Source organism: Halichoerus grypus, chromosome 5 (genome assembly GCF_964656455.1).
Source record: "Halichoerus grypus chromosome 5, mHalGry1.hap1.1, whole genome shotgun sequence".
Classification (NCBI taxonomy): domain Eukaryota; kingdom Metazoa; phylum Chordata; class Mammalia; order Carnivora; family Phocidae; genus Halichoerus; species Halichoerus grypus.
Window position 1 is genome coordinate 142,911,079 of NC_135716.1, and position 15,484 is coordinate 142,926,562.

General features: G+C 35.0%; 1 protein-coding gene across 1 annotated transcript in view; it reads right to left on the minus strand.

Moving 5' to 3' along the window:
* Window positions 1-3,987: 3,987 nt before the first annotated feature.
* PRKAA2 (protein kinase AMP-activated catalytic subunit alpha 2) overlaps window positions 3,988-15,484 on the minus strand; it is a 66,883-nt gene continuing 55,386 nt past the window's right edge. The window contains exons 7-9 of the mRNA XM_036122824.2: window positions 10,968-11,472; window positions 9,410-9,536; window positions 3,988-8,188 (exon numbers count right to left, since the gene is read on the minus strand). Coding sequence (XP_035978717.2) covers window positions 7,950-8,188; window positions 9,410-9,536; window positions 10,968-11,472 — 871 coding nt within the window. The 3' untranslated portion in view covers window positions 3,988-7,949. The remainder of the gene's footprint in view (window positions 8,189-9,409; window positions 9,537-10,967; window positions 11,473-15,484) is intronic.

Below are 15,484 nucleotides of genomic sequence, written 5' to 3' on the forward strand. Positions count from 1 at the left end.
AAAGCAGAAGAGTCAGCCACCCAGTCAGAGAAATGTAGTGACAGAAGAGGCAGGAGAGATACAAAGCATGAGTCCCCTGTTGCTGGCCTTGAGGATGAAGGAAGCCACAGGCCTGGGAACGATGGTTGCCTCTAGAAGCTGTAAATGATCCCTAGCCAAAAGAAATGGGACTTCAATCCCACAGCAGCATGGAACTAAATTCAGCCGATAACCTGAAAGAGCCTTGAAACAGAGTACTCCCTAGAGCCCTACCCTACCAGTGATTTGGTTTTCAGCCTTGTGTGACTTGAAGAATCAACACCGAACTTCTGACTTACAGAACTCTAAGATAATAAATTTGTGTTAAGTCACTAAGTTTGTAGTAATCTGTTATAGCATCAATAGAAAATACAATGGCTAAAGTTAGAAACTACAACGTATGACAAAAGTGGTATGAATTCTTCAAGGAATCTTAGGCAATCATTTTCTACAAAAGCTTTCTCTGTAACTATTAATTGACATGTAGAATATTAGCTTAATGACTGAGCAGAAACAAAAATAGCTTTCACATTAACCAGAGACTTTAATTTGATTTTGTGAAAAAACCTTATAAGCAATCAAGCTGCTTTTCTCTTTTGTGTTTGTTACCTATGAGTACGCACAGTGCAAATATTAATCAGGGAGAACCTGTAACTATGAAATGCTGTGTAGTTCAAGATGACATCTTTACCATGTGGTTACTGGAAGACAGACCCTTCCCACCGATCATTTAACACCCACAAAAAATACATAACAAACAAAACTGAAATTTGAATCTATGGTTATTAAAACACAAAAGCATTCGAAGTCGGGGCTTTTTTCCTTTTTCCTGAAATAAATTATAAAAAGTGATCCCAATTTCAAAAGTTTTAAAAAGATTTTAATAGATAAGTACCAAGTGCTTTGACAGGTGAATATATCAGTCTATGGGATATTTTCTTCTTTTTCAAAAATAGGCTAAGAAAAAATGAACGCAGGATATTCTTGAAAATTTTTTGACTAATATCCAATCTTACATTTTCTTATGATTGTCATGGCCATAACCTAATGGCTATCAACTTTCAGTTTTATTTGTTGAACTCAAAATTCACTGTATGATATTTAAGCATACATGACAAAGAACACCGACATTCTTCTTAAAACAATATTTAGATTACTCTGCTTAGAGTTCACAGTTCTCTAACAATTTTACATTAAACACACGAAACACTGTACAACCAGATATTTGTGAACGGTCTTGAGAGAAAGCTGTATTTTGGTACATTAAGGCAGCTTCAGCCAACATTTTAAGAAGTTCTGAATATTTGTTGCCACAAAAGACAAGTTCAAATTTGAATATTTGATATTTTCAAGAAATTTTAAGTCACTTAAAATAAGAATACCATAATTTGTGAAACTATGGTCTCAAAACGTTTTTACCACTATATTCTTACCGCATGAGACTTACCTAAAATCAAGATATTCATCCTATCAGTATCAAAGATTTCTATTAAAAAAAGGAAGGGATTTACCTTAAATATGATGATAAACCCTGTATTTAAGTGAGGGCCTTCAAACAGTTACTCACACACATCTGTGAGGTAGGTTATCGTCCATATTTTGTAGATGAGGAAATCCAACCAAACTGAGAATCACATTCCAAGTTAGATTTTTGTTCTTTGCTCTGCATTATTTCTTGCCTTTACAAACATTTTAAAGGGTTGAAATGTAAAGACTGTTAATCACTGCATTCATTTTAAAAACATGAGAAAGCAGCTAAAATTTCACCAAAGTGACTTAAAAAGTGAAGCAACATAAAAGGAAAAGAAAAATACATCCAGTGAACAGCTTCTGACAGTGATAGGGTGAGGTATGTCCAAAGGAGCCTAAAAAGCAAACAGGCAAAAGCAAACAATGTAACCATTTGTGGAGGGCAGAACTAAGGAAAAATGAGAGCAATTAGAAAAATGACTTCAGACACATTTTTGACTAATTATTAGTATTCCTATAATTTGAGAAGGCACAATTAAGGTGTTTTGTTTAGAGCAATGGATCTATTTGTTTTTTGTTTTTGTTTTTCCCATTCAGGAAAATGTTATCCGTCTAGAAGAATGGCCTTTCTTTGTAACAAAACTAACTTAAAAGGGATTTTGAGCTGTGAGAAATAATGCTTATTAGCAGCAAAAAACTAACTATGTAGTTCTCCTTGGCTAGAACATTCCTATTCCTCCTTGAAATTTTAAATCAACACAAAGTAGTTAACCTTGTCAAAACTCTGTGTATGTTCAGAAAAGTTTTCATGCTAGGATATTCCTACAAATACTTAAGCTTTTTTTCCTGGAAAGAACACACTACTCTGGGGTTTCCTTAATTGCACTTTAAATGTAATTGAAATTTACCTACTTGCTTGTCCAAATAATCATGAGCTACTTCCATAAAATCTAAACTGCTTTGGATATAAAGAATCGTTACCCAAAGTCGCATCACAGTCATGGCTTACACACTGGCACTGCTCTGCAAGGGTGGCAGTAAACACGAACACTGCCTCGCTACGTTAATACAGGCCCACAGTCTGGTAACTTCTAGACCCAGCCTGATTCTTATCAGGTTATGGCTGAAAAAGTTTAATTAAAACGTAATCCAGTCTAGACTGTGAGTCCTGTTCTTTATGCTATTACTGTACAGTGGCATCAAATCCATCAAGATTATATGTGGAAAGGCTAGTAAGGATGCCTGCAACTTGTTTAAGTAACATATCATTTTTTAAAGCTCATCAAACAAATTACATTTCAAAGTTCTGTAAGATTTGGGAGACTATCAAGCCAATAATAATTAGGTAGTTTGTGAACAGAGATATACTCTATGAAAACAGTGTTTATCTTCTAAATACCCATACAAAATGAAAAATCATCAATCTGCATATGAAATTTAGATAAGCCTAATTCAGATAACAGTCAAAAACTATGATAATTTAAGACAGGGGCTGGGGCTAGTTTTACTTTTTATAAATGACTATGCTACAAGGATCATGTAAATAAAGGAAGAATCATGCCTAAAAGTTTCTTCAGTATTTTATAAGCACCCTCAATAACTCAGAAGTACTTATAAATATCAGTATGCTAATCATAAATACTTCAGATAATTTTATTTAGTACAATCAACCGGTTCAAATAATTAAGAAATATTCAGTTAAGACTACATTATGTCACTCTAAGACTTGAAAGCAATACATCTGTGTTTATCTTTATTACCTAACTACTCAGATGTTTCGGTGATTCAGACTGTTCTCCCCTAGAGGAAGGTGGCGTAGAAAAAGCAGTGATCATCGCTGAATACTTGTATGGCATTAAAGCTTTATGAAGAGCTTTGTGGTCCTGCTTCCTCAACTGGAAAATGGTTATACCTCACAAAGTTACTGTAGTGTATTAACTAAGTTAATAGATATGGTCTCTGGATCTAAAAATCACTATAAAATGTATGGAACACTTCCAATACTTCAAGTTAGTAATATTTTGCTTATGCCAAGTGCACATGTTTTAATGTGTTTGGTTTTCTGGATGATTTTTGCCATTTATATTCCAGAGGACAGCTGTATTTAAATTTTTTTTTCAAGTATATACCTTTAAAATGCCTCACCAAACAAATACAGAACATTCACACTAGTATAAAATCTCTAAATATATAAAAAGTGAACACTAATACAAATCACACAAAAAAAGCAGACGGAACTTTAAAGCTCAAAGGTACCTCGGAGGCCTTTTAGACTATTCCTCCCACTTTAGAGGTTACTAACTGAGGTCCAACATAGGTGTGACTTACTAACCAATTGCACATATCCCTCATCCAGAATTTCTAATAGAGCCTCTGAGAACTATTATTAAAATAAATTACCTTCCCTATTTAAAAAGTCACAGAGTGACAGAATGACCAGGTAAAGAAATGCCAGACTGAAAAGGTGGCGTTCTTTAAAAACAAAACCAGACAAAACTGTGAACATGGTTAGCATTTAGATATTGGGATTTCACAGCCAGTAACAGGATTTAAATTATTAACCAGTGAATAGACAAAGATACTGTGTCTGTGGTAGGCACATTCTAAGCTTTTATATTTTATAAATGGAAGGTACAGTGCTTATATTAACTCAGTATACTGCACATTAATAGAAGCTACAGATAAATTCAAATAGTCAAAAAACCTGTAACAGTTGTCTATGATTATTTTCTCAATTATGTCTCTTCTAATATAAAAAAACAATTTATGTTCCCTGAGTACAAACTGGCTACAGAATAAGAAAAAGCAAGCCCACAATTACGTAACTGTCATAGGAACCCTATTTGCAGAAAATGGAGAATTGTCTGTAAAACATATAGCCAGTTCCCTGACCGAGAAATACTGGTACTTCCGATTAATTTAGGCTCCTAGTATAGACGGCTAATATTAAGGAGTGCAAACACTTGAGGTTACAAAAGTGTGCCAAAAGTTTGTTGATCAAAACAAAAACCTGACTTGAAATAGTTTGCCTACCTCCCTTTTCAATTTGTTATCTGTTCCTACGTTAAAGATTACAGGAATTAGATCTAAGTATGGTGTCCTGTACTTAGAAAATGTTCACTGACTATACATTTTGAAAGTGAGAATCAATGTCATAGACTCATTGCCCACAGAGCTGCAGAGCCATAAGCATTAGTCACTAGTTTCTTAGGCCTTTTTTACAAGTAATCTGGTTTAAGGTTTTTCAGCTATCCATTAAACACAAATTTTGCTCCCAAACAATACCACAACCTGATTAAGAAAATCAAGGTGCTATGAAACACATCACGGCCATACGAAATTCTGTTTAGTCCAGCATTTGCTCAAAATGAGTATGTCCACAGTTAAAATGAAATTTTTCTGATTCTGAACCATATTCTCTCCAACAACTGATAAGGAGAAAAGGTATCTTAATTCTCTTCTTTCCTATGTTAATTATAATTATATAATTACATATGTATTATATATGTAATATATGTATTACATATATATTATAACTAATTATAGCAACCTGGGACAATAATTTTCCTAAAATAGTACTTTCCACATTTGCCTTTTCCCATGGGATATTAAGTTTAAAAGTAGTTAAATTAATTTGGGCAAAGCAGGGTTAAAGTTTTCTTTTTTTCACTGAAGGACTTTTCAAAGTCTTTAATGCTCATATTCATTGTCATCCTCAAGCAGGAGTATGGCATATAACATTTTCCAAACTTGCTCAATGGGCTCGTTTTTCAGCAGAGCACCTCAGGGATACAGTGTGGGAAATGCTATTATAGAACCATATGGAGTCCATTTCCATGATGTAGCTAAGTCTTTATAACCTAGTAATAGAAGCTCTCCTCCAAAATCTTAACTTGAAGAAATTCTTCCCACCCAAGATCTAACAACCACATACCACATCCACAATTAACCAACTTACAAGACTGAAATGTGTGAATTTAGCAATTGATTCGTTCCCTCTTTCTGCCCATTAGCAACAAAAACCTCCTATGACAATGTTCCAGCCCCTATTATGCTGGATTGAGCCTCCTGAAATCTTCTCTATATAAAGCAATTTACTATGCCTTCTAGATTCAGAGTAGCTATGCTTTAAAAACATAAGCATATGAGAACCAAAACTGCAACCCTGGTTCTCCTAAAATTCAACAGATAACCATCAAAATGTAGATATTCACAAATACTGGCAAGAATGAGAAAACAGTATATAATATTTTTAATTCTCAATAAACATGATAATCACCAATATAAAGTAATTTTGTTATGAATAAGTTTTTAATATCTGATTTATTCGACTAACAAAGCTAAAATGCCACTGTATTCCTTGCTGCTGTTTCTCCACCTTCAAAATTGTTAGGGATTTTGTCATTGGGGATAAGGAATCATCAGATTAATTCCTATTTATAAGGTCAATCATAGTCAAGCAAATATTATGAGGTGGCCCTGTTTTTCCCAAAAGAGGTATTTACACGTTTGGAGAGGTCAAAATTATGCCCTATCTATAATGCACAGCAGGACTGCTTATCCCTATAAAAACAATCACAAAAAGTACCCTTTGGTGCCACTAGATGGCAATCTTTCAAAGGTTTAAACTTAAAACAGTTTAATGCAAACCCACCCTTTTTCCCAAATTGGCAAAGATTCCTTTTGATATTAAGAAGTCAGACTTAAAAGTTACTAACACAATTTTTAAAAAGTTCTATAAACCAATATGATGTGACACACTGCAAACTCTTGACTCAAAACTACTTAAAGATAGATATGCTTATCTTCCCTAAACATAAGAGAAACTTGGCCAAAGATTTTCATTCACTTCTTGGTAGAAAACATTATTTTTGGCAAAGAGAAACCTGTTTCCAAGAGCTTAATCTTTTCTAGGGTAAGTCAGGTGAATGAGAGTGTTAATTACAACATATTAAACATTAATAAATACAAATTAGATAAATTACACATAATTTAAAAATTAAATACTTTCACTAAAACAATATAAGCAATGAGCTATTATCTACTCTGCTGTATACAGGTTTCTTTTTAATCTTTAAAAAAAAAAAAACCTGCACAAAGCAAAACAAAGAAACTGTTTGGTTTTCCTTTAAAAGCATTGGTGTGTGAATACATATATGTATATATGTAAACAACACATACATTTATTCAAGAGAGATTTTTTTTTTTTAAAGGTTTAAGGCTTCCCTATCCTAACAGCCTCAACAGTGAAGATCACAGCCTAACAAGCTTTGGAAATACACAAAAGCCCTTAGGGCCAAAACTGTTTTCAAACTGGATGGCTAGCAACCAAGATACAGAACAAAGAAAGGGAACCAGAAAAGATTTAAAAGCTAAGTCAATCAGCCACCAAGGATCAAACAACAAAGTAAATGGTGGTGGGAAGGTGAGGGAGAGGGGTGGCTGTGATAACGAACTTTAGATGAGGAATTAGCATTGTGGGATGCAGGGTGACATACGCACACACTCCCCACCACCACATACATTAAATCAAAGATAAGAGTTCTCTTTTAAGGGACTGTTGATATTTTGCTTTGTTTCATTTAACTATTTTATCATGCTTGGTAAAATACAAAAATAAATAGAGCCAAAAAGAATTTGAGAAAGGTAGTTTTGAAGGCATATTTTAAAATGATGTTGTTTTTTAAAAAATGTTAAGTTTATGAAAAACACAAAAATTGTTACAATTCCAGATGTTCCAATACTGAGTAGAACACTGAAGACTCTTAAGATAAATGTTATTCAAGGAAATCTCGAAATAAAACCTCTAGCTGGTTATAAGATGTTTTTAAGGAACCTGGAAACCAGTTACCTGTTCCAGGACCACAGCCCTTCTATTAAACACTAGGCAGTATTTGCAAAAGCTAAAACTACTAGAACTTGGCTTCTGAAATTTTTGGGGCCAGCCTTTAAAGCTTCAACATTTAAATATCATCTTATTAATGGCTGTGTTATTATTAATTTTTTTTATCTTGTGCAAGAGAACTGGGTGTATAAACACAGCTTAAAGCCTGCTGAACTTTAGGAAATAAAGTAGATTTACCTACATTAAATAGTAAAGCAAAGAGGTGTTGCCAAACCACCCTGTGATGAGAGGATTCACCAGTGAAGGTGTATTAATCATCTGTAGTGAACTCACAATTTTAAAGTAACAATAATCTTCATCAATGTTCACCAATTAAAGATACTGCCTCTATGAATTTATCATAGGCAAAATAGAATTACAGATGTCTACAGGTAAATAAAATGTCAGACTTTTTTGTTTTCAGTAATTTCAATGGCATTGAGTGTCCCCTGGAAATATTCATGACTCTCCATCAGTATTCCAGAGTATATGATATCCATAAGTAAAATAATAATTTTAAGAATCTATCTGATTTTCACAGTGTAATAACAGAAAGACAGAAACTAGAGAAACATCATCAATGGGCTAAAGTAGTGATCAGACTGGCACACATTTCAAAAAAATCCATGGTGTGACTGCCTAGGCGGGGTGGAACTGAAGACAATGTGCTTCCGGTCAAAGAGCCAGGGAGAGAGCCAGGAAGTGAATGGCTCTCCGCAGTTACACAATCAAAACTTGATCTTGGTCTATGTAAGCCAGCAGCAGAACAGGAACGCTGAGGTGTTGAAGAACCAGACCTCTGCTCCACCACCTCATCTGAAATGGATGAAAGAAGAGCAATTTATATGAAAGGTATATTTGCCCAAGTCCTATGAAGATGCTACATTCAGAAAACTGAGTAAACATATCTGAACAAGGGCAACTTCACGGATGTCATGTTTCAGAGTTTTAAGAGCAGGGGTGGCAATACCCCTTTCCTCCCACATCATAACAGACATCACTCATCAACCACAACACTAACAGTCAAAATGTCACCCCTAAATCCTTCTCAACACAGTATTTGGCATCAGCCTTGAAATCAAAACTGATATATCCCATTTGAAGAAAGCAGATCCCTGAAGGATTATTTTCTTGCAGCATGTTAACAAAAAATATTAAAATAAAAATAAAAGTTACCATTATACAGTGGTTCTGAACCTTCAGTACACATTGCCTGGGAATGGGGCGAAGAAAATCTTGTTAAAAATAAAGATTTCCAGTTTCCCAGGACTCACCTCTAGAAATAAATTCTGACTTGGTAGATCTGGGGGTAGTTCCCAACAATCTGCATTTTAATAAGAATTCTAGGTAATTCTGATGACGGTAATTCTGATGACAGCCAGTGGTAGCTCAAGGATAAAATTTAACTGTTCTATTGAAAACAACTTCCCTAACTCTGAACTCAGTTCTCTGGTTCTATCCAGCACCTGACCCCTGGTTTACTGTTTTTATCCCACTTGGGCCTCTGAACTGAACAAGCATATTTGGTTCATGAGAGTTTGACTTCTGGTACCCACTAAATACTTAGACACAACCCACACCTCCCTGACTCCTTCGTCTCTTGAATGGCTGGGGCATCAAAATCCAACCTGAATACAAGGAGAGGTTCATTTGGCCAACCAGGATGAGGGAAGTTGATGAACGGAGAAGTTTAGATATTACAATCCTAACAATAATAAAATATGAATGAAGAAATGTGACAAAGAACTTAACAGGCAATTTTAAAATTGCCTCCCTGTTATTCCTTACTTTTGCTCCACAGCCAACACTTCAAGTGAGTTTTTTATGCCAAGGAGGCATATCTTTTGGAGAGGTGCTGGGTTAGAGATAGTCCACATCTTCAATCCTTTTCACTTCACTTGCATTTTTAGTTAACTCTAGATTACTTAAAAACCAGTATAGAAGACCTACCCACCATGTCTTTGAGATGATTTAACATCTTGTCAACTAGGGCCAAGTTTTATCTTCTCAGAGCTCATGCCTGCATAGCTTCCTTACCATCAATGCTTTTAAAGTCCAAAAGATAGCTTCTATTGTCAACCAGGTAAAGTTGTAAGCTCATTTTCACATAATTGCCAGTCACTGGGTTTTTTCTTCTTACACGAAGATGGTACGCATTCACTACCTAAAATGTGAAATCTTTTTTAAGGAAAAATGTTAAAAAAACAAACTGCACAATATCTCCCTTATTTTATTGCAAAGAATATCAAAAGAAATAACGGACAGAGGTGGGGTAGAGAAGGAATTCCTGAATGATCTTTTCATATTACATGACAGTTTAGTATTTATTTAATCTCCACTAATAGTATTGTCTGTGCAGATCAATAGAAATTTAAAGGGAACTCAGAGATTATATACAGTCTAGCCTTCATTCTAGCTATGCCTCTGCTCTAAAATGTCAACAATAATTCTGGTCACCCAGCCTCAACTTGAATACCTTTACCTATTAATACGGAGTAGGAGGAATAAAAGAGAACTAACATGTTAATGGTTTGCATTAGGCAGTATAAACAGGTACTGTCACAAAATTTATGTATCCCAATAATCCTGTGAAGAAGTACTATTTGCCTTTTGAAGAGAAGAAAACTGCAGCTCAGATAAAGATGATTCTGGGTTTTCAAAACATCTATCAAATGAGTTCCAAATTCTTTTCTGTATGTAATTTTAAAGACATTAGTGTCTCTCTTAACTAAATTGCTTAAGCAAAGGGGGATCTGGTTTTTAAATCGTTTTAAGGAACTATTATCTTGTTTATTCATTTCATGTACAAATAAAATGGAAATGACAGATGTTTCAAACATGTCAAATGAATATATATAGGGTATATTTGAACATTTTTAAAAATTCCTCCTTTAAAAATACATTCATAGTCCTCAAGAAAGGAACAAGAATGAAAGGATATCTGAAATGAAAAAAATGCTTTTCCTCCCACATATACTCAAATAGAATTGCAATGAATTTGAGCACTATTTAAAAAAAAAAAAAGAAAATTTGGGGCTAAGAGTAAGAAAAATACACATAACCAAGGATTAAAAGCACTGGCCAAATAAAAGAGATTTTCTTAATCTAGAGAAAGGTATTTGTTGATTGAATAAATATGTCCTGATGGTATCATTTGTATTGACCCCTAGCTGTTATAGCTAGTGGGAAAAAGAAAAGAAAGAAAAGTAAAAACATAGCATCTTCAAAGACACATGACTTTTTATTGCTATGATGCAGGTGGAAATAGGTGGACTATTTTCTCAGGTGATTTCAGGTTGATTACTTTCTGTTTCTTGGCCAAGAATGCTAGTCTCTAAATAAAAAATATTGTAGGTCCTCAGCATCAACAACTCTTCATGCTTTCAGAACTTTGTTTAGTATTGAATGCACCTGGTATATTAATGGAAAAATGGGGTTTATCATTCAGAAGCATCAAGACCACTAAATTTGTATCTAAATCAAAAACAACTTTTTTATTGACCTAAGTACTCAACTCAGTAGATCAGAGCAGCTTACTATACAAAAAAATAAAAAAGCAAACTTTTACAAATGATCTTAATATACAATTTCCTACCTTCCATTCAAAATCCAGCTGCTTCATAGCTCGGTAGACTTCAGCCATAATGTCATACGGTTTGCTTTGACTTCTGATTCCAAGATGCCATTTGGCTTTTTTCACAGCTAAAGATTTGGGCTTAGTTGTATTCAGTGCATCCAACGGACATCTTGCTTTAGGGCTGTCTGCTATAAGAGGTGGCATCCTTTCTGGATGAGGTTTCAGGCCTGGGGGAATATGCATGGTACTATCATCCATAAAAGAACCAGTTGGGGGACTAGAGGCGAGGTAGAACTCACTGGCTTGGTTCATTATTCTCCGATTGTCAATGATAAGATGATAAGCCACTGCAAGCTGGTCTTGAGGGTCACCACTATATAAACTGTTCATTACTTCTGATTCTGTACACTCAAATTTTTCACACACTTCTTTCACAGCCTCATCATCAATGACGTTAGCATCATAGGAGGGGTCTTCAGGAAATAAGTAACTGGGCAAATCTTGTTTAAACCATTCATGTTCTCTAGGAAAAATACCACAATACACTATTGTAAGAACATGCTTTGGCAAGTCCCAAATAATTTAGACATGGGGCAATAAAATATAACAGAATCAGAAAGACCTGTTCTCTATGTGACCCTGGATAAGTTAATTAACCCCCACCCTTGAATAACTATGATTATTCAGACTTGGGTATTTGGCTGACATTTTCTGAAAAATTAGTAAAATGAGCCTGTCACTATAACAACTGGCAGTATTTTTTTGCCAATGATAAAGTTCAACCTTTCAAGCGAAGTTTTAGAATTCTATATAATTTGTATCTGCCTCCATGAGTTTGACAGCTTCCTACTACTTAAAGATTCTCTAATAACTTTATAATGATAACAATGAACATGATTTCTAATACTTTATAATGAACATGTCACCAATTAGAAAATCTTTTTAACTCAATAACCCGGTTATTTTCAAAATGACCAATGCATGTTACAGAATCATACACAGGTAAAATATCCACAAAACACAAAAAAGACCAATGGATTTTAATGTAATAAAGTACAAAAGTACATCGAGATGTTTTCTCATTTGATACTGTAACTAACAAGTTAAGCTTTGGCTTAATATCAAAGAAGAATATCCACAACTATCTGAAAGACTGTTAAAATGTTCCTCCTTTTCCAATCACTTATTTGAGTGGGGTCAGCTTTTCCTCATAGACTGCAACTAATACAACATATTGCAACAGACTGAATGAAGAAGTAGACTAAGAACCTAGCTGCTGTCTCTGAATAAGCCCAACACTTAAGAGAATTTGAAAATGTAAAATAATACCACTCTCGTTACCATTTTTTGGGTTATTTTTCATAAAAGATATGTTATTTAGATTAACATGTAGTAGCTTTACTGCTATTTTTAAGTGAATTAAGTGGTTTTTTTTAAGTTTCTCAGTTTTAATTTCTTATATGATAAATATTGATATAACCTTCATTAAAAAACACAACTCTTAGGGCACCTGGGTGGCTCAAATGGTTAAGCATCTGCCTTCGGCTCAGGTCATGATCCCAGGGACCTGGGATCAAGCCCCACATCGGGCTCCTGGCTCAGTGGGGAGCTTGCCTCTCCCTCTCCCTCTGTCTCTCCCACTGCTCATGCTCTCTATCTCTATGTCTCGAATAAATAAAATCTTTAAAAAAAAAACAACCCACAACTCTTTGGAATCCTCAATTTTAAGACTGTAAAGGAGTACTAAAACCAAAAAGTTTGACAATCAGTCTCCTAAATCTTATTTTCTCACACTTCTGGGCCTTTGCACATGATGTTACTATTGCCATCCAAGAACATCCCACCCCTTTTCATCTAACATGTACTATTCCTTCGAGACTGCACAAGCATTGCTACATGGTAGAACTGGGCACCCTCTAAGCTAAATTCAGATCAATATATATTTTGCTTGAATGCTTTCTATTGACTGATTGTCTCACTTATGAATATTAACTAAGGGTATACTGTGGCAAAAAGACACTCCTCCTCACAGAGATTATATCCTACGCTAAATACAGATAAAACAAATATTCACAAAAATAAATATATAGTTTCAAATATACAAATATGAAAATCCTGTGATAAAGATTATAAGAAGAAAACAGGGTAAAATAAGAATATATAAATCAGAATGACAGCCATGTAGTTAGGGAAGCTACTAAGTAATATTTAGGCAGATATCAGACTGATTAGAAGTCAGGTGGGAGCAAAGAGCTAGGAAACAGGTATTCCCAGCACAGAAAACAATGTATGTGAAGACTGAGACAAGAAAGAGTTGTGCCATATTCCAGGAATGGGACTGAGGCCACTATCATGAAAGGAGGAGTTACAGGTTGGAGGGGCAAAAGCTATCAAATATTTCGGAGAGCTAAAGGCTAGAAGAAAGATTCTGGGACTAGAATCTATGCTTGATGAAAATCACTGAAAGACTTTACAGAGACAGGGGTGACATGATCTAATTTGCATTCCGTAAAGATCATCCTGCTTGTGATATGGAAACTGAAAAGACAAAAATAATGATGATGTTGATGATACTGGTGAAATAGTCCAAGTGAGAAATTATGGTGTGCCAGGCCCTGAGGAGGATACAAAGATGAATCTTCTACAGCTTCTAGTAGATCTTTCTATTGTAACGCTCACACTTTCTTACAGGTGTTGATTTTTTTCTTAATCTTACCCACCAAACTCAGAGCTCCTTGAAACAGGGACCATGCCTTATTTAGCTGTATTCCACTACCCAACACAATGTAAATGTTCAGTAAATGCAGAATAAATAAATGATGTATACATAAAATATGAAAACTAACATTAATTCATTAATGTGTTTATTTCCTGTATCATACTAAGCACCGAAGGCTTAGTAATAAAAATGTGATATATTACTTTTTCAACAGAAACAGAAGACATTATATATCTAACATTTTAAAAATATTAATGACAAATAGGGAAGCTGAGCACTTCTGAATGAACTCCAAAAATTCACTCTTCCATAAAAGCATTCAGACTACTAGCAAAAATCACCAAAATCAACTTTTCCAGAACCCTGGAAATTAATCAAAAGCCTGCAACAACCTGAGAAGTATTTACTCAAGAAAATAGCTGATCTCAGTAACAACAGTGAGATCTGAGACATTTTAAGTTGCCCTATATCCATCTCCCTTTCCCCATTTCTATGGTAGCCTTGAAAACCAACAGTCTCACAAAACCAACAGTCGCACAATCATGGTAGCCCAGAAAACCAGCAGCCTAGCAACCACTAAGGGGGAGATAGGTTTAGAATTAGAGCAGAATAGGTTCAGAATTCTCCAAAAGTCCTATCCTCAGAGAACTGTCATTATTTGACAAGTCTGGAAGTTCCCTGGAAATCTCCATTTGGCAGGCCTTGTCTTTTTCTGACCTGATTCAGAGTTCCCTCACTGCAAATAGCCTTCTCCCCAGGACATTTGTCAAAACAACCAATGGCAACAGTGACATCCCAGCTGCCTAAAGAGGCAGTAAGAGTTGGAGCAAACAAGAAGCTAACCAAAAACCTTAAAATGAAAAGTTCGGGAATAGGAGTTCCACTGAGGTCTTTGAAATACTCTTGATATATTCCTGGGACTCAAGAAGGCCATGCACATATGCAGGGCTGTGTGCTTGCCCAAGAAGACCCTCATTTCTAATCACTGGCTGACTTTGAGGCTCTCTGCTAATGTGGAGTGAAGACTAAATCAGAGTTATAAGCTTCTCTTTGGAGCAATGAAGACATACTCCAACATGCACACACAGTCACTCAGCAAAGGCTGGGAGACTTATTAGATTAAGGCATTTAAGGAAAGCTCTAATAATAAGATGATCATTAAGCTAACTAATCAGAGATTTCAGTGGCCAACGACGACAAAGAGTACAAAATTTGTGGAATTAGTTTAGTAAAATCACTAACAAAAGGAACAGCAACAAGAATTACAAACTCAAGGCATACGCCCAAAAGAAATGGAAACATATGACCATAAAAAACTTGTACATGAGTGTTCATAGCAACATTATTCTTAAGAGCCCAAAAGTGGAAACAACTCAAGTATCCATTAACTGATGGACGGATAAACAAAATGCCATATATCTGTACAATGGAGTATTTTTAAAGAATAAAGGAATGAAGTACTATACATGCTACACCATGAATGAACCCTGAAAACATTATGCTTTGTGAAAGTAGCCAGACTCAAAAGGCTACGTGCTATAGGATTCCATTTATATGAAATTTCCAGAATAAGCAAATCCATAAAGGCAGAAAGTAGATTACTGGCTTCCAAGGGATAAAAGGAGGGGGAAATGGGTAATGACTGCTAATGCGCATAGAGTTTCTTTAAGGGAATTAGAAAATGGTGATGACTGTACAACTTTGTGAATATACTAAGAATCACTGAATTATACAATTTAAAGGGACAAATTACGGTATGTGAATTATATCAATAATATAAATAAATGTTTAAGAAATGATAAATAGTGGGGCACCT